Consider the following 22345-nt stretch of genomic DNA (forward strand, 5'->3'; position numbering starts at 1 on the left):
CCGGCACAGCCCTCCCCCCCCGCCACCGCAACCTCCCAGCGTGCGCGTGCGCGGGGGGCCGCCGTGCCGCGCACCGGGTCCGCGAATGCTGAGCGCGTGGACAGCGGCTGGAGCGAGGCGGGGCTCCGGGGTGATCGTGGTGGCACGGTTCACTGGTTCTTTCCCGAATTACCACGCCGAAAGCCTCCTGTGCAAGGCAGTCAAGAAAACAAGAGAGCTGGAGGCAGAATTCCAAGTAAGGGTAAGGCGTACGTGCCCCTGTACCGCCATCAAGGAGAGTTTTAGACGTGGAGGCCGAGGACTGGGGCAGTCCCGCGTGACCCCAAGCGAGGCACTTGAACGCGTTGCGTGTTCCACCAGCGAAATGAACAGGAAAATAGTAGAACCCTCAGTGATGTGAGAATTTGCAGGAGACTACAGTGGAAAATAACTCCAGGTTCAACATTCAGTTTAACCTATTTATTGAGCTCCTGTTTGTAGCGGGCCTTGACTAAGGTCTATCCTGAGTTCCTTACCCATCCTCTCACCACCACCAAAAAAAGCGGACTCAGAATTTGGCCTGGTGGCATACATCTGTAACCCCAGCTATTCGGGAGACTGAGGCAGGAGAATCCTGAGTTCAAGGCCAGTCTCAAAAAAATAAAAAGGCCCAGGGATGTAAGGCAGAAAATACATGGGAAAGGAAAAATAATTTTGAATTCAAGTTAAAATCCCCTGCTATTCAAAAGACACTATTAAGGGTAAAATCACAAGCTGTAACACAAAGGCTAGGGATTTAGCTCACCTGTAGAACACCTGTCTAGCTTGCAAGAAGCCCAGGGTTCAACCCTTAGCACTGAAAAAAAAAGGGGGGGGGAGGGGATAACACAACCGTAACTGAAATACTGAAATAGAATATTTGCAAAATATGTATAAGTATCTGACAAAGAATTTGAATCTGCTACACATGGCAGTGAATTTACAACTTGATGATGAGATAACCCAACTGAGAAATGACCAAGGGATTAGAACTAGAATAGCTACTTGACTAAAGAAGACATATGGAGAATGCCAACTAAAAGATTGGATTTGCACAAAGTTGTGGACAATATAGGAATTGTGACCTGTCCAAGGCTGTGAACCAGAAGGCCAGAAGGAGATCCTCTCCACTGTATTGAGCTGAGACGGATCCACTCAGGGCACAATAGCTGGTGGCAGAGCTGGAGGTGGAGAAGATGGTACAGAATGACCAGTGTCTGCCATGAGGAGTGCGTGCTTCCCCGCTATAAGGAAATGGATCTATCCAAGAGCAAGTCCATGTGTCTACACTTCCAAGACTAGATGTCTCCAGATACCTGGACATCCATGAGCTGATGGGCAGAAAGTTACAGAGTTACCTATATGTGATGAGGGGGTAATGAAGAGGGAGCAGCAGAGCTGTGTGCTCACACAAAGCCCCAATCAACACCCAGGGTGCAATTGGCCCCTTCCCACTTATCTAATAAAAGTGTCATTTGTGAAGCCAGCCAGAATAGGATCTCTGAAGACTCTCCTGGAGCCCAGATGTGGTATAGCTCTCTCCTGGTTGAAGAAGGGATATTTGTCATACTGGAATGTGACTCTGTGTTTGTGTGTGTGTGTTTATTGACCTCTAAAAATTTAAAAAGATGGAACTTAGTAGGTGTTGGCAAGGCTGTCAAGTAACTGGAACCCTCACATGATGCTGGTGGAAATGTAAAATGGTCTAATAACTTTAGGAAATACTTTGATGGCCCCTTCAAAAGTTAAAATGTGGGGCTGGGGAGATAGCTCAGTTGGGATTTCCCAAAAGAAATGAGATTATGTCCATACAAAGACTTGAACATGAACATTCAATGCAACTTTATTTGTAATAGCCGAAACTGGAAACATATTCACCAACAGGTGAATGGGAAAACAAATTATAGTTTATACATATAATGGAGTACTACCCAGCAATAAAAAGGAATGGCCTATTGATGCACATATAATGTAGATGAAGCACAAAATAATTATGCTGAGTGAAAGAAGCTAGACAAAAAATACTGTGAGCCAGGTGCACCTGAAATCCCAGCCACTGGGGAGGCTGAGACAGGAACATCACAAGTTCAAGGCCAACCTCAGCTTAGTGAGGCCCTGTCTCAAAAATAAATAGGGCTGGGAATGTGGCTTAGTTGTAAACTACCCCTGGGTTCAATCCCCAGGAACAACAACAACAACCAAAAGACTGATTCCAATGACATAAAATTTTAGAAAATGCAATTTATATGCATAATGCAATACTGGGAATGCGTACTTCCTGGGAATATAGCAATAGGGAAGAGAGGGGTAGATTATAAAGGAGTAACAAGGAAACTTTTGAGGGTGAAGGATATGTATCCTGACTGTAGTAATGGCTTTATGGGTGTTTGCATGTGTTGAAACTCATCAAACAAGACACTTGACATATGTGCAATATATCATGTTAAATACATCTCAGTATAGCTGTTTTTTTTTTTTTTTTTTTTTTTTTTTTTAAAGCACAATAAAATAGCAGTAATAACGTGTGCTCTTTAGTTGGGTGTGGTGGCACTCATCTGTAATCCCAGCTACTCAGGAGGCTGACCTGAGAGGATTGAGAGTTTGAGGCCAGCCTCAGCAATTTGGTGAGACCCTGTCTCTGAAGCAAGGCAAAACAAAATAATGTGTGCTTTTTGGCAGTTTACAAAGCACCTTGTGATCTTCACTGTACTCTGGTGAATGAAGGAATCAGGCAGTATTTTCCAGGTTTCACAGATAAAACACTGAGGCTGAGAGGTGATAGATAGGCTTGGTCCCAGGCACAGCACCCGGATATAGGTGAGCTTGGTTGGGATCCATGCCTTGGATTGCCTTGGCAGGAATTAGATTCCAGCACGTCCAGCCCTTTACTATCCAGCTTCTCAAGTTACTTCCTTCTTTTATTGTGAAATAGAATATAGGTACAGAAATATATATGAAATATACATGTGTAGTTTAATGATCATAAAATGAACACCCATGAAATATCACACAGCTGATTCGAGAAACAGGAGGTTGTCTTCTTCACAGCCGCCCCCCCAGCTCAATCCACTTTCACTGTCACTCCCCTGATCTGAGCCCCCATTTCCTCTCTCATGGATTACGGCCCCCTTGGTCTGGTCTGCCTCCCAACACACACATACGCCTGGCCTTATCAACACAGCAGCCAGAAGATTCCTTTTGCCCTTATCCCTGTGTTCCAGCTACCCAGCCTCACAATTGCTCCCTCACCAGGAAAATGCTAGAAGGGCTCCTTCCTTAGGGCCTTTGTTCTGGCAGGTTCTTCTGTCTGGAATACTCCTGCAGCCCCTCAGCTGCTCCCTCTGCCTTCCTCAGGTGTAGGCTCAAATCTCTCTTCTGAGGGGACAGTTACCCTAACCACCCTAATTAATACTGCAACCTTCTACTCCCCACCTCTCATTAGAAAATTCCTGATTTCCTTCTTCCATTCTGTATTTTTTTCTCGTCTTTTCATAATGCCACTTTTGATACACTATATAACTTCTTTTTTTGTCTTATGGATTTTTTTTGCCTGGTTTTTTTGTTTGTTTGGTACCAGGGATTGAACTTGGGGGCACTCGACCTCTGAACCACACCCCCAGCCCCTTTTTGGATTTTATTTAGGGACAAGGTCTCCCTGAGTTGCTTAGGGCCTCTAAGTTGCTGAGGCTGACTTTGAACTCATGATCCTCCTGCCTCAGCTTCCTGAGCCCCTGGGATTACAGGTCTGTGCCACCTCACCCGGCTACTTACTCAATTCTTATGAGTTATTTGCCTTATTAGAGACTTTTAAGATTATGTATTGTAGAGTAATGCTTGCACATTGTATATTTAGTAAACATGTATTGGTCTGGTTGTTTGTGATCATTTATTTTCTTTATACTTTTCCCTCTATCCATTTCAAATAATACAATTTAGTTTTACTTCTTTTGATTCTTTACTATATTTATTTTTTATATTTTTAGTTGTAGATGGACACAATACCTTTATTTTAATCTTTCCCTCCCCCACCCCCCATGGTGCTGAGGATCAAACCCAGTGCCTTACATGTGCTAAGCAAGGGCTCTACCACTGAGCCACAACTCCAGCCCCTGATTCTTTACTGTATTTAAATGATACTATTTCTGTTATTTTGTGTTCCACTGTCTTTTGCTCAATATTATGCTTTTGAGAGTCATTCCTGTCGTGCATATGCCTCCAGTTCATTAATTTTATTTATTTATTTTTATTTTTCAGTATTGGGGAGTAAACCCAAGGTTACTTTACCACTGATAAACATTCCCATTCCTTTTTTTTTTTTTAATTTTGAGGCAGGATCTGGCTGAATTGTTGAGAGTCTTGCTAAGTTGCTGAGGCTGGCCTTGAACTTGTGATCCTCCTGCCTCAGCCTCCTAAATTGCTGGGATTACAGGCATGTGCCATTGACCCGGTTTAAGTGATCTTTTTAGTGATTTATTGGAGCTCTTTATATGTTAGATAAATTAACTTTTTATTCTGAGAATTGCAAATCACCTTAAGCATTTAATTTATCTTTTTATTTATTTACTCACTTTTAGGACAAGTTCTCTCTAAGTTGCCCAGGCTGACTTTGAATTTGTGGTTCTCCTGCCTCAGCTCCCTGAGTCATTGGGATTACAGGTGTGTACCACCACACCCAGCAGTTCATTCATTTTAACCTGCTACCACCTCTTCATCCATCCAGGTATTGAAGGTTATCTGGGCTTCTTCCAGGTTTTGGTCTTATCAATCAATGCTGTTAGGACAATCTCCCATGTGTTCCCTGGCACATGTGTGCATGAGATTCTCCAGGATATAGACCTAGGAGTGGAACTGCAGGCTCTCGGTGTATGTGACTCTTCAGTTTTACTAGATAGCACCAAATGGTTTTCACAGGGACTGCATCAATCTGCCCTCCCATCTGCAGTAAATTCACTTCTTTGGGCCTTAGTTTTCCCTGTTTCCTTTATAAAATATGAGGGTTGGATTTCTGAAGTCTCTTTCGGCTCTCATGTTCTGTGAATCTGTGACCAGGGACTGAAGAAGCAGCACTTGGGACTGAACGCCTTTGGGAGAGTGCCTAAGCTATGGGGGAGAGAGGCAAATGAATCCGTGCTTGGGATGAGACCTCCAAATATCACAGGGTGAGAAACAGTTTCCTAAGCTCTTTAGATTGGTTGGGTAGAGCTTGGCACTGTGACCTCAGCTCCTGCTGCTCTAGAGAGAATTTCCAAACACCGAATATGGCAAAGAGAGATAAAAATCAAAAGTAATAAACTCATTCAAAGATAAGGTTAAATATGTCTTATGTAAAAGTCAAGGGTAAATGAGCTGTGTGTATAGGAGGGGCTGCACGGGCTCTTTCTGAAAGAACAGGGAATTTCACAAGAAATTATCTGATAGGAAAGAGCCAGTGGTGATGTAAGAGAGGGTGAGAGTGGAGTGGGGGTCAGGGTGGGCCATCCTGGAGCTGGGTGGTCGCCCTAGAGAATCTTTATTCCCTGGGCAGTGAGGCTGCCTTCCCATTGGGATGACTTCTGCTTAGGGAACTGGACTGACCATCCTTCCAACCTCTGTGGGGGTGGGCAGCCACTGTCAAACTAGAGGGAAGGGCTCTCTTTGCCCCTCCAGGGGAAGCCTCCCCGGGACACATGGGCCCTTGGCACTAATGAGAGGTTAATCAGTACAGGGCCAAAGTGAGGGTTGTGGCAGTTCGTGAGTCCTTGGTTTTTCACAAGGTGAATGGTGATATGCCTCTATGGAAGCTCCTGATTCCTGCTGTCCTAAGGATAAAGGAGGGTTTAGAACTGGACAGACTCAGAAGACCCTCCTCCTGGCTGCATCTCCTTCCTCCTTTTCCCCTACACTTTCTTTTTTCATTTACACATTTATTCCAGCATTTATTCAGTCTTGCATTAAGTGAGTGGCTAATATGTGCCTAACTAACTCCATGCTAGCAACTGGAGATAGCAAAATGAGCCAGGCACACTCCTGGGCCTTGAGTTACAGTCCAATGGTGGAGACCCACTGAATAGAAACTTCTGTCTTTCCTTCTCACCTGTAGTAGGTTGTAGGGGTCAGAGATGAGGACATAGATTCAGGGGACCATAACAAGAGCCATGATAATAACACTTAGCTCAAACAATTGCTGAGAGGATTGAGTGCTAGCATAGTAGCTCCTCAATAAATATTAGCTATAATGGATTAAAATCTAGAAGGGAGTACCTAATTAGTCTAAGGCTTCTGGAACTGAGATACGGTGCCCCAAATCCTAGGGGTAAAGATGATGCCTATAACCCTCTACATGCAGCAAGAAGGACCTGTCCTCCAGCTCAGTCCAGAAGAGGAAAGAGGTAATTCAAATGGGGAAAGGAAAAGATTTATAGCTTTTAAGTTACATATAGAACAATAAGGAGATGGAACCCACCTTGATTAGTTCAGGCCAGAGGAACCTCTGTGGGGGCTTTGTAGGGTAATGAAAATCTTCCCTGGGGAGTCTAGGGGTTAAGGGTAGAGTCCTGGAATGGGACCACTGAGAAAACTGGAAAACCTCAGTGATTGGCTCATGGTCCCTCAGGCCAGCATCTCTACACCCTCATTCTCTAAAGTTACTTTCTTTTTATCCCTGGCCAGGACTACAAGCTTGGACCCAGCAACACCAAGATGCAGTTCTTAATCAGTCGACAAATATTTATTGAGCACTTACTACATGCTGGGCTATATTCAAAGTGATAGAGATATACCAGTATAGACAACACAAATATCCCTATCTTCAGGAACATATGCAAGCATACCTGAAGAATAAATTGTTAGAAATGGAATTGCTGGAGCAAAGGGCAAGTGCATTTAACATTTTTTATTGACATTGCCAAATTGACATACCAAGAGTTTGCTACAGTGTTACAGTTTATTTTCCACCTGAATGTCTGTTTTCTTATCAGTGTTTTTTTGGTGGTATCAGGGGTGCTATACCACTGAACCACATCCCCAGGCCTTTTTTAGTTTTTGTTTTGAGACTGTCTTGCTGAGTTGCCCAGGCTGGTCTCAAACTGTCATTCTCCTGTCTTTACCTCCCAACTAGCTGGGATTACAGGCATGCAGCACAAGTTTCCAGTAGTGACTCTTTCCAACCAGAGGGATAATTGAGATGACTACTTCTAACTACTGTCTTCTGGTTTAGCCCACAAAGACCAAGTTGTTGTCCTCCAAGGCTAGAATTGCAGTGCCTTCATAGGATACACACACAACACACACACACACACACACATTTCCACACATTCCCCTCCCCCTAAGGAGAGGTAGTCCTTGACAAAAAGTTACACTATTTGGGTTTGAGGATATAGCTCAGTGGTAGAGCACTTGCCTGGCAGGCACAAGGCCCTGAGTTCAATCCCCAACACCACCAAAAACAAAACAAAGACTGGTTTGCACTATTTGGGGAGGTTCTTTGTAGGGGTGGAGCTCAATCCTGGAAAGATAGAAGACCCCTTAGGGCTTCTGCCCCATTTTAGAAGCAAGAGAGGAGAGCAAGTGAGGAGGAATGCTAGGGAAGGGACTAATAAGTAACATCATCAGGTAACCCTCAGCACAGGCATGGGTAGCCAGTTCAGCTACTCCACTTCTGAATTCAAAGGGACTGGGGAGAAGAGGGGCTTGGGGAAGATTTGTCAGTAAGAGTGTGGCAACATTGTTGCAGAGTGCAAACGACCCAGGGTGTTTGACCGGGGCATAGGCACGCTGATTCCCTGCACACTGGGCTGATCTCATCACCTGAGCTGGTCAGGGCATGATTTTGGCCTTCTTCCTGGAGCTAGACAGTTGTTAGGTTCAGGGAGCAGCTCTGAAAGCCTACAGGTGCTGGAAAGGAAGCTCCAGAATTTCGGAGCAGTGAATATGTCCTGATTTTTAGGACTGTCTGATTTTAAATCTTCTGCCCCGCAAGTTCACCAGCACCAGTCAGACTGGGTATTTCAGTTTCTGGTTCGGAAAATATGGTCTGTCTCTCGCAGGTAACGGAGAAGGGAGGTGGCAGTTTATTACTTCCAGTGTTTTAAGTGTTGGGTTGGGTGGGAACAAGAGACCGGCAGAGATGGCGCCAGCCCTGTGCCAGACTCTCCCGTTAAATTCTCAGCTCCGCCCAGCTCCGCCCAGATCCGCGCCGAGGTGAGCAGGTGAAAGCGACGGAATGCATTGTGACTGGTGCCTTCCGAGCCCTACTTGTTCACCCCTTCCTCGGGCCTATTACTCCTTGGGCCGTCAGATCTGTTAGCCTGGCTCGAAGCCTCGCCCCACCCGCTCAATGAGGTGGATCGGAGCCAGAGGGAGGCGCCACGTGCGATGGGAACACAGCCTGTCGTGGTTGTTTAAGAAGCGGGTATGAGCCACTGGGTTTGGTGTGGTCCATTACAGGCGCTGGGATGAGGACGTAAGTTTCTCCCATGAGAGGGGACGCCAGCTCCCGAAAGAAGGGCTTCGGCCTTTTGAGCCAACAACTCCCGTCCTCAACTACCCGACCAGAGCGGCTCTCGGCCCAGCCCCCGAAAAGATCAGGCCACGGCCCCCAGCCGCGTACGTTCTGCTCTGGTCGTAGTCCAGCCCATCTCCCCACCCGAGGCCCCGCCCCCGGTCCCCGCCCTGTCCCGCAGCCGCCTGGGGCGGAGAGTTCGCAGGACTACAGGTCCCAGCAGCCCCTGAGCCCCGCCCCAGGGGCGGGGCCACCACGGCAGCGAATTGGGAGGAGCCCTGGCGCTCAGGCTAGGGAACGCGTGTGACCAATCACTGGGCCGCTCCCGCCGTGAGCCGATGGGGGCGGGGAGAAGCCCGTCTGGGCCGGGACAAAAGCCGGATCCCGGGCGGCTACCGGCGGCTGGAGCGCTCGGGCTAGTTGGGTGAGCCGGCCCTGTGGAGGGAGCGCCGCGCTCGGACTTTTCGCGGAGAGGTGAGTGCAGCGGCGGTTTTTGCTGGCGAGACCACCACTCCCCTGGGAGCTTCCTGCTTCCCTCCCCCAACCCGGAACCGCCTCCTCCGACACTGGCTTGGTGCTCACGTGCCCTCCCTGCACCTGCTTGGAAGTTTTGGGGGGCTTAGCTTTAGGTTAGCCTTCGTGCGGCACCCCGGGCAGTGACCGCGTGTCGGCCCTCCCCCTCTCCATTCCTGTTCCTGGGAGTTTGCACAGGGCTTCCCGCCGACCTTGCTTCTCTTCCCTTCCCTCCACGCCTTTGCCGCGTCCTGGCGCCCCTCTGCTCCACCCGGCGGCAACTATGGAACCTCCTCGGGCTTTTTCGGGCCAACTTTTACCCCGATCCGGGCCCCTTACCGGATGCCGGAGCGGGAAGTAGAAAAAGCGGTGGCGACTCGTCCCGCTCGGACCCCTCGCAAACCAGACTCAGGCCTGTTCTTTCAGTTCTGTGGAGAATCGATTACGCTCCACGCCGAAGTGGAGGGAGCAGACTGGGCCACGCGGGCCGGGGTGCTCCAGGGCTCCGGAGGCCTTGCCGCGCCGCGAGGAAGTGCTGGAAGAGCACTCCTTGCTCTTGGAGCTGCATTCGGGCCCATCCCCTAAACAACAGATGGCGGGGGTGGGGGGTACTGTTGCATCTCTCCACCCCTCATCTGTCCTGGAGTCTGGATGAGAGGCAAGGTCCTGGAGGTGGGGGGCGGAGGATGCTGCCGCCGCCCTCCTGTCCAGCCTGGCAGAAGGCCAGTCCCAGCGCCTGCTGACATCTCCAACCTTGGCAGATACCGAGCAGTACCTAGGAGTTCTGCCATTAGGGGATCCCTGGGGGTCTGTCTGGCCTGAGGATCTTGGAAGGGGTGGAAAAGAGTGCATAATACAGTGTGGTCTGCCAATTCACCTCTTGTCTCCACTCTTTAACTTTGCTGTGTTTCACCCTGAAGTGTTGAGTGAGGGATAACTGGTAGTTCAGCTGCCCAGAGGGGTAATTTTCACCTCTTAGCTTCTTGAACAGTTTGATGGGTGGTAAAACTGGTCTTCATTCCCTTTTTGACACTGTGCTTTCTGCAACAGGGAACATTCAAAAGAATTCTGCCCCTTTTCTTTACCCCAGGAATTGCCTATCCTCTTAAAAAATAAAAAAATCCTAGTTCTACAGATATTAACCTCAAAATGAGTGCTTTATGCCTTTCCCAGAGAGAGAGCCTATGGAGCATCTCCAGTGATTTTTTTTTTTTTCTCTTTTGGCTGTGTCCCAGAGATACCTTCCTGGGGAACAGGCTCCTTTCATTCAGCCTTCCCTGTGGGTTGCTTCTGCTCCTGTGGCTGTTGTGTCTGCAGCAAATAACCCATTCAACTAAAAAGGTCTCTCTAATTAGAGTATGTACATGTGTGTTTTCACTTTCTTTGGCATGTTTTCCCCCAGATGGTTTGTACATTTACCTGTTACTAGGTAGCGATTCCTGGGGTACAAGCTCTGCCCTGAAACATCTATCACAAGTTTAACAGCACATTCAGCTATTGAGAGAAGTGGCCTTAGACTTTTGGGAGGTTCCCCAAACTCAGATTGGTATACACTTTGTCCCATTGTCACTAAGAGCAAAAGTTCTTAACTGTGGTTGGTCTGGAGGCCATCAAGTCATAGCCACAGGTGAGTGCCTTAAAATAATATGCACAGTTGGGTTTGTGCACCTTTTTTTCAGACTTTCTTCAGATTCTCAAAGAGCATGAGACCTCAAAGCCTAAGAGCCACTGCCCAGCTGGGTGCAGTGGTGCATGCCTTAAATCCTGGGGACAGGGTAGGCTGAGGAGCAGGATTGCAAGTGCAAGTCCATCCTGAACAATTTAACGAGCCCCTGTCTCAAAAAAGGGATGAGGATATAGTTCAGTTGTAGAGCACCCTAAAGTAACTTGGTTTCTCTCCACCAATTCTCCTCTGGGTTTGTAAGCCAGATATCCTTCACCTAGCAATAGTGAATATGCAGAGACCAGACTTTTTCCTGTTATTCTATAAATCCTTTCTATTAGTCTCCCCATCTAAGCCAGAGTACTCTTGCTGCAAATCTTGTTTTGATCAACTGGCAAATCTTTTTCTATCCTATATCTACCTGTTGTGTCTTCTTTCCTGCCCACTTTCCAAAGACCACGTGGAGATGGGCTCTTGAATCAGATTTGATCTGGTGTCAAAAAAATTGCAATTTTTTTTTTTTTCTTCTCAGCTGCCAAAGGTTGCTTTTCTTTCCCTTGTCCTTTCCATGGTTGGTTTTTGTTGTCTACTGTGGGAGGTGCCAGCTTCGGTGGCTATTGTACTAATGTCTTCTGGAGAGGCTTGACTGGGGGCTTTCTTCTTTTGTAGTTTGTGATCACTCTTGCAGGTGTGTGAACTGCTGAAGGTGGTCTGCTGCTGCCTACTATTCCTGCTTGATTTGCCTTGGACTACACTCTGGGAGGGGAAGCCGGGTGTACCCATTTGATTTCAGGACCAGTTTTTCTGGTCTGAGTCAAGAAGGTTGAGAAATGGAACTGAAATGGGTGGGGGTGGAGGATGTGGGGCAGTGGGGCTGGTTGGGGTGTCTCTTTCAGAACCTCATTGAGAAGGAATCACAAGCCATCCTACAGGAAAGATCAGAACAGGGAAGGCCCCTTCCCAGCTACTAGACTTTGAACCTGACACCAAACTGAATACTCCCATTGTGTTGAGCTGGAGGCTAGCTGGGGATGGAGGGAGATAACCAAGCTGGGATTAGAACCTAAAGCCCCATCAGCCTGGCCAGTTGGAAGGGGGTTGCCCTGGGGTTCTGGTCTTCCCTGAGCTAGGAAGGGAAACCAACCTTCCTGGATGGGTAAACTTGCCAACTCCTCCACTCCACCCTCCTTTATTTGTACTTGGCTTTCTTCTCCTCTAGCAAATTCAACATCTTCCATTCTGGGCTTTTGTGGGAGACAGGAGTACTTGTCCTGATCTGGTCAAGCTCTTGGCATGCATGATTTGGTTTCCTTTCCCATCTCCTTCTCTCACTAAGTAACTCCTTGAGTTATCCAGGGGAAAATAGGTGTGTCTGGTAGGGTGGGGAGGGGAGATGAAGAAATTCAGATCTGAAGCCAAGGGACACACAGGCCTTGTCTTTGAAGAAGTGCTCTTTTGGGCCACTGGATTTTTCTGGGGACCTAACCGTAGTAACATTTAGGTTTCAGATCTGTTTATTTATTGGGCTTCTTGGTCAAATGCTCTTAACCCATCTGAGCTTTTATTCCTCATCTAAGAAATGGGGTTATACTCTCAGTGTACACTGAGGCTCCTGTAAGATGAGTTCCTCCCCACTCCCTTCTTTTCTCCTTCCTTCCTCCCTTCAGTGTTAGGGACCAAGCCCAAGGCAAGTGCTCTACCACTGACTTAAACCCTTAGCCCCTAAGATGAGTCTCTTTACACACATGATCCAAGAATGGTTTCTTGTCTCCTTCCTGGTTCTGGCTCAGTTGGAAGTGACCAGTACAGTGTGGTCCCCAGAGAGGCATCTGTTTTGCTTAGTGGGTTTTGCTCTAAATTAGCAACTGGATGACTCAGTAGGGCGGGTGGGATGTACCGAAGGTCACAGTTCCCCCGCCCTGTGTCTGCTCTGTACTGGGGGGGGGGGGGGGGGTCCAGTGTCCTGGGCTTTCTGCCCCTGCCTCCACCTCCCAACCAGGGCCCTGGGAGTATGATTCTACTTGAAGTTAAGTAAACTTGCTGACCTGGCCTGTGACCTGGTGGTGTGTTTGGGTGAGTCTGGGTGTGGGGGAGATGAAACCTGTAGGGAGAGCAAGGCCAGCCTTGTGCAATTCCAGCTGTGCTCCTCAAAGTCCAGATACCCAGAGGGTGAGTTTCAGCATCGGTGTGCCCACCTCGGGTAGAACCAGCACTCAGATTTGGGTCAAACCCCGGCTATTCCTGGCCTCCCCCTTGAGATGTCCTTTGCTCCCAGATGAATGTGGCTGTGACCTAGAGGCAGTAGAGCAGGGTCGAGGGCCAGGGCATCGCTGCCTTAATTTCTCTTCACCATTTTCCCTCACCCTTCATTTCCAGGTTCTCTGCTGGAGAAGCTGCCATTTGAGATCTCCCTCCCTCCTGCTAGGGGTGGCCCTTTTCCTCCTTCTTGAGAAAAACTGAGATTTAGTTTTATTGGTGGGACAACTGAGAGTGGGTCTGTCCTGCTGGGATAGATGGTGCCTCCCCTTTCTTGCCCCCACTGACCAACTCCTCATCCCAGCAGGTAGAGCAGGTCCCTCTGTGGCCATGTCAGCCAAGGCGATTTCGGAGCAGACGGGCAAAGAACTCCTTTACAAGTACATCTGCACCACCTCAGCCATCCAGAACCGGTTCAAATATGCCAGGGTCACCCCTGATACAGACTGGGCCCGCCTGCTGCAGGACCACCCCTGGTTGCTGAGCCAGGTGAGCTCTATTTCCACACTGAGCCTTCTTCCAGGCCCACAGTCTGGGAGGAGAAGGGATTGATTTGTTGGAGCTGTCCTAAGGGTTGCGAGATTATAGATTGTCTGCATCATCTCTATAGGGGACTAAGCAGGGTCTTGATTTTGCTCTGAGCCCTGCTTAGTGAAGTACCCTGGCATGGGCTTGGAACTAGCCAAACTGGTGTTCAAATCCCAGCTCTTCATGAGATTTATTATATTGTGACCTGCGGCAAACCATTTTACATCTCTGAATTTCAGGTTCTCCATCTGTCAAATAGGGATAACACCCTGGGCTATAAGGATTAGCAACAATGTCCAGAAAGCATTTAGTGTGCTGCCTGGCACTTCGTAGATTCTCAGTAAAAAATAGGTATGTGCTGTTCTTTCCCCCAAGTGGAGCTTATTAGTAATGTGTCAGGGTAATTAGGAAGTGTGACCTTGTACTTGGAGAAGAATGACTGATGGTCAAGACCCTGGGGGTCAGTCTTAAATACAAGCTCCTGTCTTTGGATCCCCTACAGGACCATCATTGGGAAGCCTTTGGGAAACTCTTAGATTTCTTTGGCAGTGCCTAGAGAGCAGGACTAAGACCCAGGGTGGATGTTTCCTCTCTCTGTGAAGCAGCTTGGGGGTAGCAAATTTCCTATCATCTGAGCTAGGTGCTGTCTATTTGACCTTATAGTAGACAGGGATGGGTTTGATCAGATTACCTCAAAGGTAAGGACCTTGTCACCCCAGGGCTCTGCCAAGTGTTCTGAGGAGTTTACAGTTGGATAAAGAAGCTCATACATCCATGGGGAGGTTAGGGAACCACTCATTCAGCAGGTATTTACTGGGCACATCCTCTGCCAGGCTCCATCCTAGGTATGGATAGCTCTAGACTCCTGGTCATCATAAAAAGATTAGCTAGGTACAGTGGTGCACACCTGTAATCACAGTGACTTGGGAGGCTGAGGCAGAAGGATCATGAGTTCAAAGCCAGCCTCAGCAGCTTAGTGAATACCTAAGCACCTTAATGAGACCCTGTCTCTAAATAAAATACAAAAAAGACTTGGTGGTTAAGTACCCCTGGTTTGAATCCCTGGTACCAAAAAAAAAAAAAAGAGAGAGAGAGAGAGAAAGATTAGACTGGGGTAGGTGAGAGAAGCGGACTCTGATAAACAAATGGGGTGAACTTTGGGAGTGAAATGAATTGAAACTTACCCAGGTTGTCCTGTGTTTTGGATCCCCAAACTATTACTTCTCATATTACCCTTTCCTTCCTTATTCTGAATTCCAACTTTTCTCTTTCCAGAGCTTGGTAGTCAAACCAGACCAGCTGATCAAACGACGTGGAAAGCTTGGCCTAGTTGGGGTCAACCTCACTCTGGATGGGGTCAAGTCTTGGCTAAAGCCACGACTGGGACATGAGGCCACGGTGAGTCCAGGTGTAGGGTCATGGTGGAGGCGCTGTGGTAATAGAAGCAACATGGCCACATCTAGATCAGCAACTCTGGCTCACCTTCATGGCCAGTCTGTCAGTAAAGAGGTGGGAGTTTGCGGAGCTGCCTTGCCCTGGTTCCTTGGGCAGCAGGGCTAGTCTTTGTGCTTATTCTCCCGTATAGGAGAATCTAAACTCCTTTGCAGACAAGATGTACTGCAAAGTTAGAATCGGAGAGCTGGTGGGAATGGTCTGTTTCTTTAACAATGAACATGAAATGAGACTCTTGAGGTCCATTCCGGGAACTGCTTTCTTTCCAGTTTTCAAAAGGGTTACGGTAACTGCTTGTGATGACATGCTTACCAAAAAGGATAGATGATGAGATGAAAATGGGAGATGCAGAATCTTTTAGGCAGAGAGATGTACTGTTTCAAAACCCTTGGACGTGACGAGACAGTTAATAATGTTGAAAGAGTAGATGTAATTCTTCTCCCAGCTCCAGTGATTAATTTCAGCTATGTAGATCAGAGAGCTAGCTATGGTTTAAGAAGGCAAAGGGATGCTCAGTAATAAGTGTTTCTTCTTACTCTTTGAGGGAGTGGAGAACTAAGGGAGGGTGTGGGGCTGAGGCTTGGCTTAGCCTGGGAATGCTGTCGCACCTGACTCTGCACACAATTCTGAAGGGCTTGATAATCACCTGGGGTATGTGTGGACCAGGGATGAGCTTTCCCTTCCTTGGCTGGAAATAGGAAATGAGGTAGCAGTGGAGATGTCTTCCTTCCTTATTGGGCTTCCTCAAAGTAGCTCTTAATGTTAACCTTCCAATTTCCAACCCTCATGGGTAAAGAGGGATTCTTGAAGTTGCATATGGGCCTGGTGACAGAAACTTCTGGTCTTTTAGTTCCCAGGCCTCTGGGGAGAGGATGGTGGAACTGGGGATTGAACAGTGTCCTCAGGGAGCACATCAAGCTCCCTTCTCAGCTGACTGTTGGGAGGGGGATATTGGGGACATCTGAGCTGGCAACAGCATCGCACCCGGCAGGAGCGGCTCATTACCTCTGATGGATCACTGTCTGGTCCCTGACTCAGCAATGACGCACAGGCCGGGCGGGGGGTTTAGGACATACTGGGATGAGGACTGTCTCGCCTTGGCTGCCGCCAGGGACCCACTTAGACTGATTAGCTCTGCAGGCCTGTTGCCCTCAGCCAGTAAAATCTGTGTGGAGAAGTTTTCCCTATTAAGCTCTGGCTCTTCTCTTCCCTAGTCTTTCAGGCTAGGTCTCATGTCCTCAGACCGGGTCACTGTGTGCCTACCTTCAAGGCATGCAAAGCAGAATGCTCGTCCCCTTTCCTTCCCAAGGGCCTGTCTCTCTGCTTGAGTTCTGGGATGGCCTTGGTCTGAGCTATTGAATTTGTAGTATGGTAGGCAGGAGATGAGTCCTGATCTCTGCCCTCTGGGTTAGGGTAACATTGAGCTCATACATCACCCTCCAGAGGAAGCAGAAAGCAATTATGCATGGTCCCATGTCCCAGGTGCAGCTGGGCCAGGATAAGGGGTAAAAGAGGATATCTCAAGGGCTTCTTGAACTTGGGGATCTGTGACCACATTGCCCTGGCTTCTGAAAAATCTCCTTTCTGGGTGTCAGAGTGCTAGTGCTTGGGCCCCATCTCCTCCTTCCCTGGGGTGCAAGGTGTGCTGTCCTTCCAAACTTCATCTCCCTCAATTTCTCCCTAGGTGGGCAAGGCCAGAGGCTTCCTCAAGAACTTTCTGATCGAACCCTTTGTCCCACACACTCAGGTATGTGAGGAGTTCCAAGGTGGGTCTTTCCATTTTAAGGTGTTTGTTGACCTTAAAATGATGAAAGGAGAGGTGAAACTGATGGAGAAAAGCCAACAGGACCAGGGGCACTGGAGCTGCACTGGGGGTGGGATAGGGTACTACAGACCTGAGTCTGAGCAGGAAGTCCAGAGATGAAGGAAAGGGCTTAGTTTTTGCAGCAGGGCAAAGTTATGGCAGATAATGAGGGACTTCCCAGTGTTGGGTAAGAAGGACTTAAAAGCAGGACTCCTTCCCCTAGATGGAGTCACACTGGCTTAGCCAGGGAGGTAGTGGCCTCCACTCTCCTCCATGTCCCCAAGGGGAAGATGGTAAACAGGTCTTCTCTCTGGATGAATGTTTTCTGCTGGGTGTAGAAATTAGTTCATCTCTGCTCCTCACCTGCTCCCTGTTGTCTTTATTTACAAGGTGGAGGAGTTTTATGTGTGCATCTATGCTGCCCGGGAAGGGGACTATGTCCTGTTTCACCATGAGGGGGGCGTGGACGTGGGTGATGTGGATGCTAAAGCCCAGAAGCTCCTTGTTGGTGTGGACGAGAGGCTGAATCCTGAGGACATCAAGAAACACCTGTTGGTCCATGCCCCTGAAGACAAAAAAGAGTTGAGTGATGAGGACAGTGGGCATGGGGAGACTGGTGGGCTCTGGGCTCAGACCAGAGGAAGCAGAGTGGGCCTTTCTGCCTGGCTGGAAGCAGGTGGTAGGCATATCCCTTGCCTTGAGGAAGGGTGCCCTGTGTGGGGGCGGGGTGCTACCCGAGTCACCCTGCACTGTGCCGTCAGCATCCCTCACCTCTCTGCCCCTGTCTGTCTGGAGCTTCCTCCCCCAGCTCCATGTCTGACAGCTCCTTTCCGCCTCAGTGACTAACGAGTGACGTCCAGTGAGCAGGGTTTACAGAGGAGAGCTAGGGGTCAGCAGGGCAGGTTGTCAGGAAGCGGGGCTGTCAGTGTTCATGAGAGATTGCTGTGGAGGTTGGGGGCAAGTCTGCTCCTTGATGGGTTGACCGTCCCTCTCTCCCTCTCCCCTCTAGAATTCTGGCCAGTTTCATCTCTGGCCTCTTCAATTTCTACGAGGACCTGTACTTCACCTACCTGGAGATCAACCCTCTTGGTAACAGACCCTGCTTGGGTGGGATGGGGCAACGGTCAGCTATAACTGGGTCCCAGTGTCTATAGTAAGCCTGGCCTTGGTGTTCCGAGAGCCAGACTCTGCTAGCCAGAGGGCTGTACACAACTGGTGTGCAGGTACGGAAGGTTTTTTAAGCTCATTTGGGGCTGGCTACTGTTTCTGAGCTCTCAGGAAACTGATCATTCCTCTTTCAGCCGGTTCTAGCTTCTTCCTTTGGCCTTAATTTGCCCTGTGATGGGAAGTCCTGGTTCTGATCTGACTGTGCTGGGTTGCTTTTGCTGCCAGTGGGTTAGGCTTCCTAGGCCCTTATCTGACCCTCAGGCCCTTCTTTCCTTGGTGTACTTGGTGGCTCCACCTGCCCCTCCCTTGCTGGGAGTTGGTCAATCATTGACCCAACACTGGGAAGATCTTGCAGGCCTTTCTGGCTGTGAAGGAGACAGGTGGTGTGGGAGAGTGGCGTGGGCTCTTTGTGGCCAGGGCCTCCCAGGGCAAAGTCCAGGAGGCTGAGAAATTAAATCAGATTCCAGCTGAGGATGCAGTCCCTCTAATGGGCCAGATGGCCATGTGCTAACTTAATTAGCTAAATGGCCCTGGGGGGAAGGAAGATGGATGTTCAGTGAGGCAGCAGTAAATGAATCCTGCCGGTTGGGGACCCGGTGTGCCCAAGGCTTCCCACTCCACCTCACACTGAGACTTGCCCCTAGCAGGACCCCAGGAATCCCAGAGCTACACGCCGGGGCTGGTCTTCTGACAAAAATGTGTCTTGGAACACTTTTATTTTTTATTCCTAAATTAAATTTTTTTTTTGGTGCTTCAAATGGGAGTCCAGGAGCTTGTGCAGTGCATGCTAATAAGCACATGCTTTACCACTGAGCTACACACCTACCACCTTTTTTTTTTAAATGGCACGGTCTTGGAGGGGCAAATGGTTAAATATTTAAAGCAGAGAGTATAGCGTGTTATAAAGATGTCTAAAAGTTGCCATGGCAATGAGTACAGACCTCCATGTCCTAACACCAAGAGGTCAGGGACTAGGAAATAGTCCTATAGAATTTGTCTTTCCTTCAGCAGGAGAAAGCTGAGTCTCCAGGAGCTTAGGGAGTTCCTAGGCCTTTGAGGGACCCCACGGGGGTGGCGTGTTTGGGAGAGTCTGGGGTGTAGGGGTTTGGACCAGAGCTGGTATGTGATTCCTTCTTCTTTTCTTGCAGTGGTGACCAGGGATGGTGTCTATGTCCTTGACTTGGCAGCCAAAGTAGATGCCACCGCTGACTACATCTGCAAAGTGAAATGGGGTGATATAGAGTTTCCTCCCCCCTTTGGGCGCGAGGCATATCCAGAGGTGAGGTGGATTTGAAGAGGAGATGGAGGGTGATGGGGCCAGGGAGCAAAGTGACTAATCTCAGATGAGCATTGGGTCCCCTCCTAGGCTGTGTCTTTGGCAGGAAAGGGAAGACCGAGAACCATTTAATTTTCTTAAAATCCCAGTGGGGTGGGGGTGGGAGTCAGCCAAGCCTCTGAATCCCAGCCAGAAATCCTTTTAGACTTCATTCTCAATCAACCTCCCTAGGCCCTTAACTTGATTTGTTGCTTCTCTTTAATTCCAAGTGGCTCCCCCTGATCCTGTCAGGAAGGGAAAGTAGTTCTCGCACCGCTCTAGCTGAGAATTTTAATTGCTGCCTCCCACCCCATCCTCTGAGTCCTCCCAGCAGGGTCAGGCCTTCTGAAGCCACCCAGGCTGGGTAGGGAGAAGGGGTGGGGCTGGGAGGGGAGGAGGGGCATGTGTACCAGTGGGCAGATGTGCATGGAGGTGTGGTGGAAGTGAAGTGACAGTGGAGTTCTGGAGTTGGGAAGTTTGTCTCCAGGTGGTGGCTGTGGCTGTGGGTGGATTTGGTATTTGAAGGTTCCATCGTGTTTGTCTCACGTGTGTGTGGCCCTGCATAATCCCTTCTTCCCCCATCCCATTAAAGTGATTGACCTCTTCGTGTGTCTCCAGGGAAAGGGGAGTGGTCCTGGAATCTGGGACCTTGTGAAGGAGGCACCCCAAGAACCCTCCTATTGCTCTCTGGTCCCTAGGAAGCCTACATTGCAGACCTGGATGCCAAAAGTGGGGCGAGCCTGAAGCTGACCTTGCTGAACCCCAAGGGGAGAATCTGGACCATGGTGGCTGGAGGTGGCGCCTCTGTTGTGTACAGGTGACAGGAGGGGGTTAGTGATGGGATGCCAGCCTGGTCTACCCAGTACCCACTCCTGTGTGACCTGGAGGTCTCTGGTCTCTCACCTCTTTGGGCTGGGAACTCACAGGGCAGATCAAAGCAGTAACATCTAAGAGAACTTTGAGAGGCTGTGGTGAGGGCTCCTCCTGCACGGTATCTCCTGCAACCTTCTTATTTGCTTCAAATTATGTTATTTTTTCTTTTTTGGTCCCAGGGATTGAACCCAGGTGTGCTCTGGTGCTTTACCATCAAGCTATACCCCTAGCCCTTTTTATGTTTTGTTTTGAGGCAGGGTCTTGCTAAGTTGCTAAGGCTTGTCTTGAACTTGCAAGCCTTCTGTCTCAGTCTTCCTAGTTGCTGTGATTACAGGCAAGTGCCACCATGCCCAGCCTACTTTTATGTTTTAATTTCTATAGTTAATGATATGTGCCCTATGCAGAAGTATAACCAATACAGAAAATGAACTAGCAAGTGAAAGTTGCCTGTCTCCCTACCAACTCACCTTGTGAACACCATATTCTATGTGTTGCAGCATTTTAATGCCTGTGTAAATATTCATACTTTTTTATTTTGTAGAAAGATTGGGATCGTAGTCTACATTCTTTTCAGTAATTTGCAGTTTTTTCTCTAAAAAGTAGATGTCTGCCATTCTAGAAGTGTGGTCTGTCACATCTCTTTCTGGCTGGCTTGTACTCTTTCTCTGACTGCAGCAGTTTTCTCCATCGGGCAGCCTATTTGGGACTCCTGCTATGTGCAGTTTCTTTGTTGGGCTGTTGTTTACTGTTCGTTTTACCCACACTGCTCAGAGCCCAAGTGTGTCAGGGCTCACAAAGTGCACCGCCCAGGAGAGTCTTTCTGGAGCACAGTTGGCCTTCAAGTGAGGCTTGTGTGGGAGTTGAGGGTTGGAGGTGCAAGATGTTAGTTCTGCAGGCTGACTTCACTGCTTCAGGTGGGGACAGTGTGTGTTCTCTTGGGCACTGGGCTACCTTCCTCTGCCCCCAAGCCAGTACTGACTTCTGTGTTTCCCTGGCAGTGACACCATCTGTGACCTGGGGGGTGTCAATGAGCTAGCCAACTATGGAGAATACTCAGGTGCCCCCAGTGAGCAGCAGACCTACGACTATGCCAAGACCATCCTTTCCCTCATGACCCGTGAGAAACACCCAGATGGTAAGGCATGGCCATGCACATGTACACACACCCCACCTATTCTCCTGGGGTGGCCCAGTGGGAACAGCTCTTTTTTTTTTTTTTTTTTTTTTTTTTTCTTAACCAGTGATTGAAACCAGAGGCATTTAACCATTGAGCCACATCTGTAGTCCTTTTTATTTTATTTTGAGACAGGGTCTCACTAAGTTGTTAGAGTCTCACCAAGTTGCTGAGACTGGCTTTGAATTTGTGATCCTCACATGTGCCATTGCACCTGACATAAATTCAGTTCTTAATGACTTTATATATCATCTGTGCTGTGTGACTTCCAGTGTTCCTTTACCAAGTGCCTAGTGTTTTGGGACTATAGAACCCAATTCCCCCTTCCCTTAAATGAGAGAGGGAAGGAAGGTAAAAGAGCGATGTTAATTTTCCCGTCCCATCAAAGCTGTCCAGAAACCAAACTGGATTTCTGGATGCCAACAAGGAATGATATAGAGTTTGTGTTTGAATGACTGCCACCACCTGGTGGTGAGGGTAGTGGAGAGTTGGGCAGAAGCCTGATTACGCATAGGAGAGACCATCATGCTTGCTCCCCATTTCCTTTTTCCTTATACAGGCAGGGGACCCTTGCTCAGAGGAGTGAAAACTCCTTCAGTTGGATTTCTGGGACAATGATCAAGTCTACCTCTCTAACCATTTTTTGACTTTTATTCCAAACCCAGGCAAGATCCTCATCATAGGAGGCAGCATCGCAAACTTCACCAATGTGGCTGCCACTTTTAAGGTAACCAGCTGTAGCATTTTCTGGGGAAAGCAAAGTTTGAGCCAGAGGCAGGTTCTCATGTTTTCTAGTCCAAGTTAGGGTCTGTGTCTGTGTGTCTGTGTGTGTGTGTCTCTCTCTCTCTCTCTTTTTTTTTTTTTTTTTTGTATTGGAGATTGAACCCAACCCCAGGTTCTTGTAGGGGCAGAAGACCCTAGTAGGAGTGGATCTGGAGTTGTGTGTCTTTGGGCAAGCAGCTGACATTCAGTGCACTAAAATTCTCCCATCTGAAGCATAGGGAAAAGCGAATTTTTGCTTTCCTCCTTTCTCAGGATCAGTTTGTGGGACTGGCATGATTGTTCTCATTTTCAATATCCTGTCCTGACTCTGGGTTTTCTGC

The 22345-nt window shown here is 48.6% G+C and overlaps 1 protein-coding gene and 1 pseudogene across 3 annotated transcripts in view; both read left to right on the forward strand.

Annotated features, from left to right (window-relative positions):
- Positions 1-85: 85 nt before the first annotated feature.
- On the forward strand, positions 86-2478 carry LOC124979252 (uncharacterized; annotated as a pseudogene).
- A 6340-nt stretch (positions 2479-8818) lies between these two features.
- The window catches only part of Acly (ATP citrate lyase), a 40889-nt gene continuing 27362 nt past the window's right edge, over positions 8819-22345 (forward strand). For 2 of the 3 annotated variants that reach the window (XM_047543333.1, XM_047543336.1), the window contains exons 1-10: positions 8823-8971; positions 13237-13418; positions 14733-14855; positions 16594-16656; positions 17104-17294; positions 17723-17802; positions 19029-19159; positions 19894-20012; positions 21067-21203; positions 21908-21969. In XM_047543333.1, coding sequence (XP_047399289.1) covers positions 13260-13418; positions 14733-14855; positions 16594-16656; positions 17104-17294; positions 17723-17802; positions 19029-19159; positions 19894-20012; positions 21067-21203; positions 21908-21969 — 1065 coding nt within the window. In that variant the 5' untranslated portion in view covers positions 8823-8971; positions 13237-13259. Of the gene's footprint in view, positions 8972-13233; positions 13419-14732; positions 14856-16593; positions 16657-17103; positions 17295-17722; positions 17803-19028; positions 19160-19893; positions 20013-21066; positions 21204-21907; positions 21970-22345 lie in introns of all 3 variants that reach the window. The other variant, XM_047543335.1, reaches the window with a different exon arrangement.

This window comes from Sciurus carolinensis, chromosome 3 (genome assembly GCF_902686445.1).
Source record: "Sciurus carolinensis chromosome 3, mSciCar1.2, whole genome shotgun sequence".
NCBI classification, from domain to species: Eukaryota; Metazoa; Chordata; class Mammalia; order Rodentia; family Sciuridae; genus Sciurus; species Sciurus carolinensis.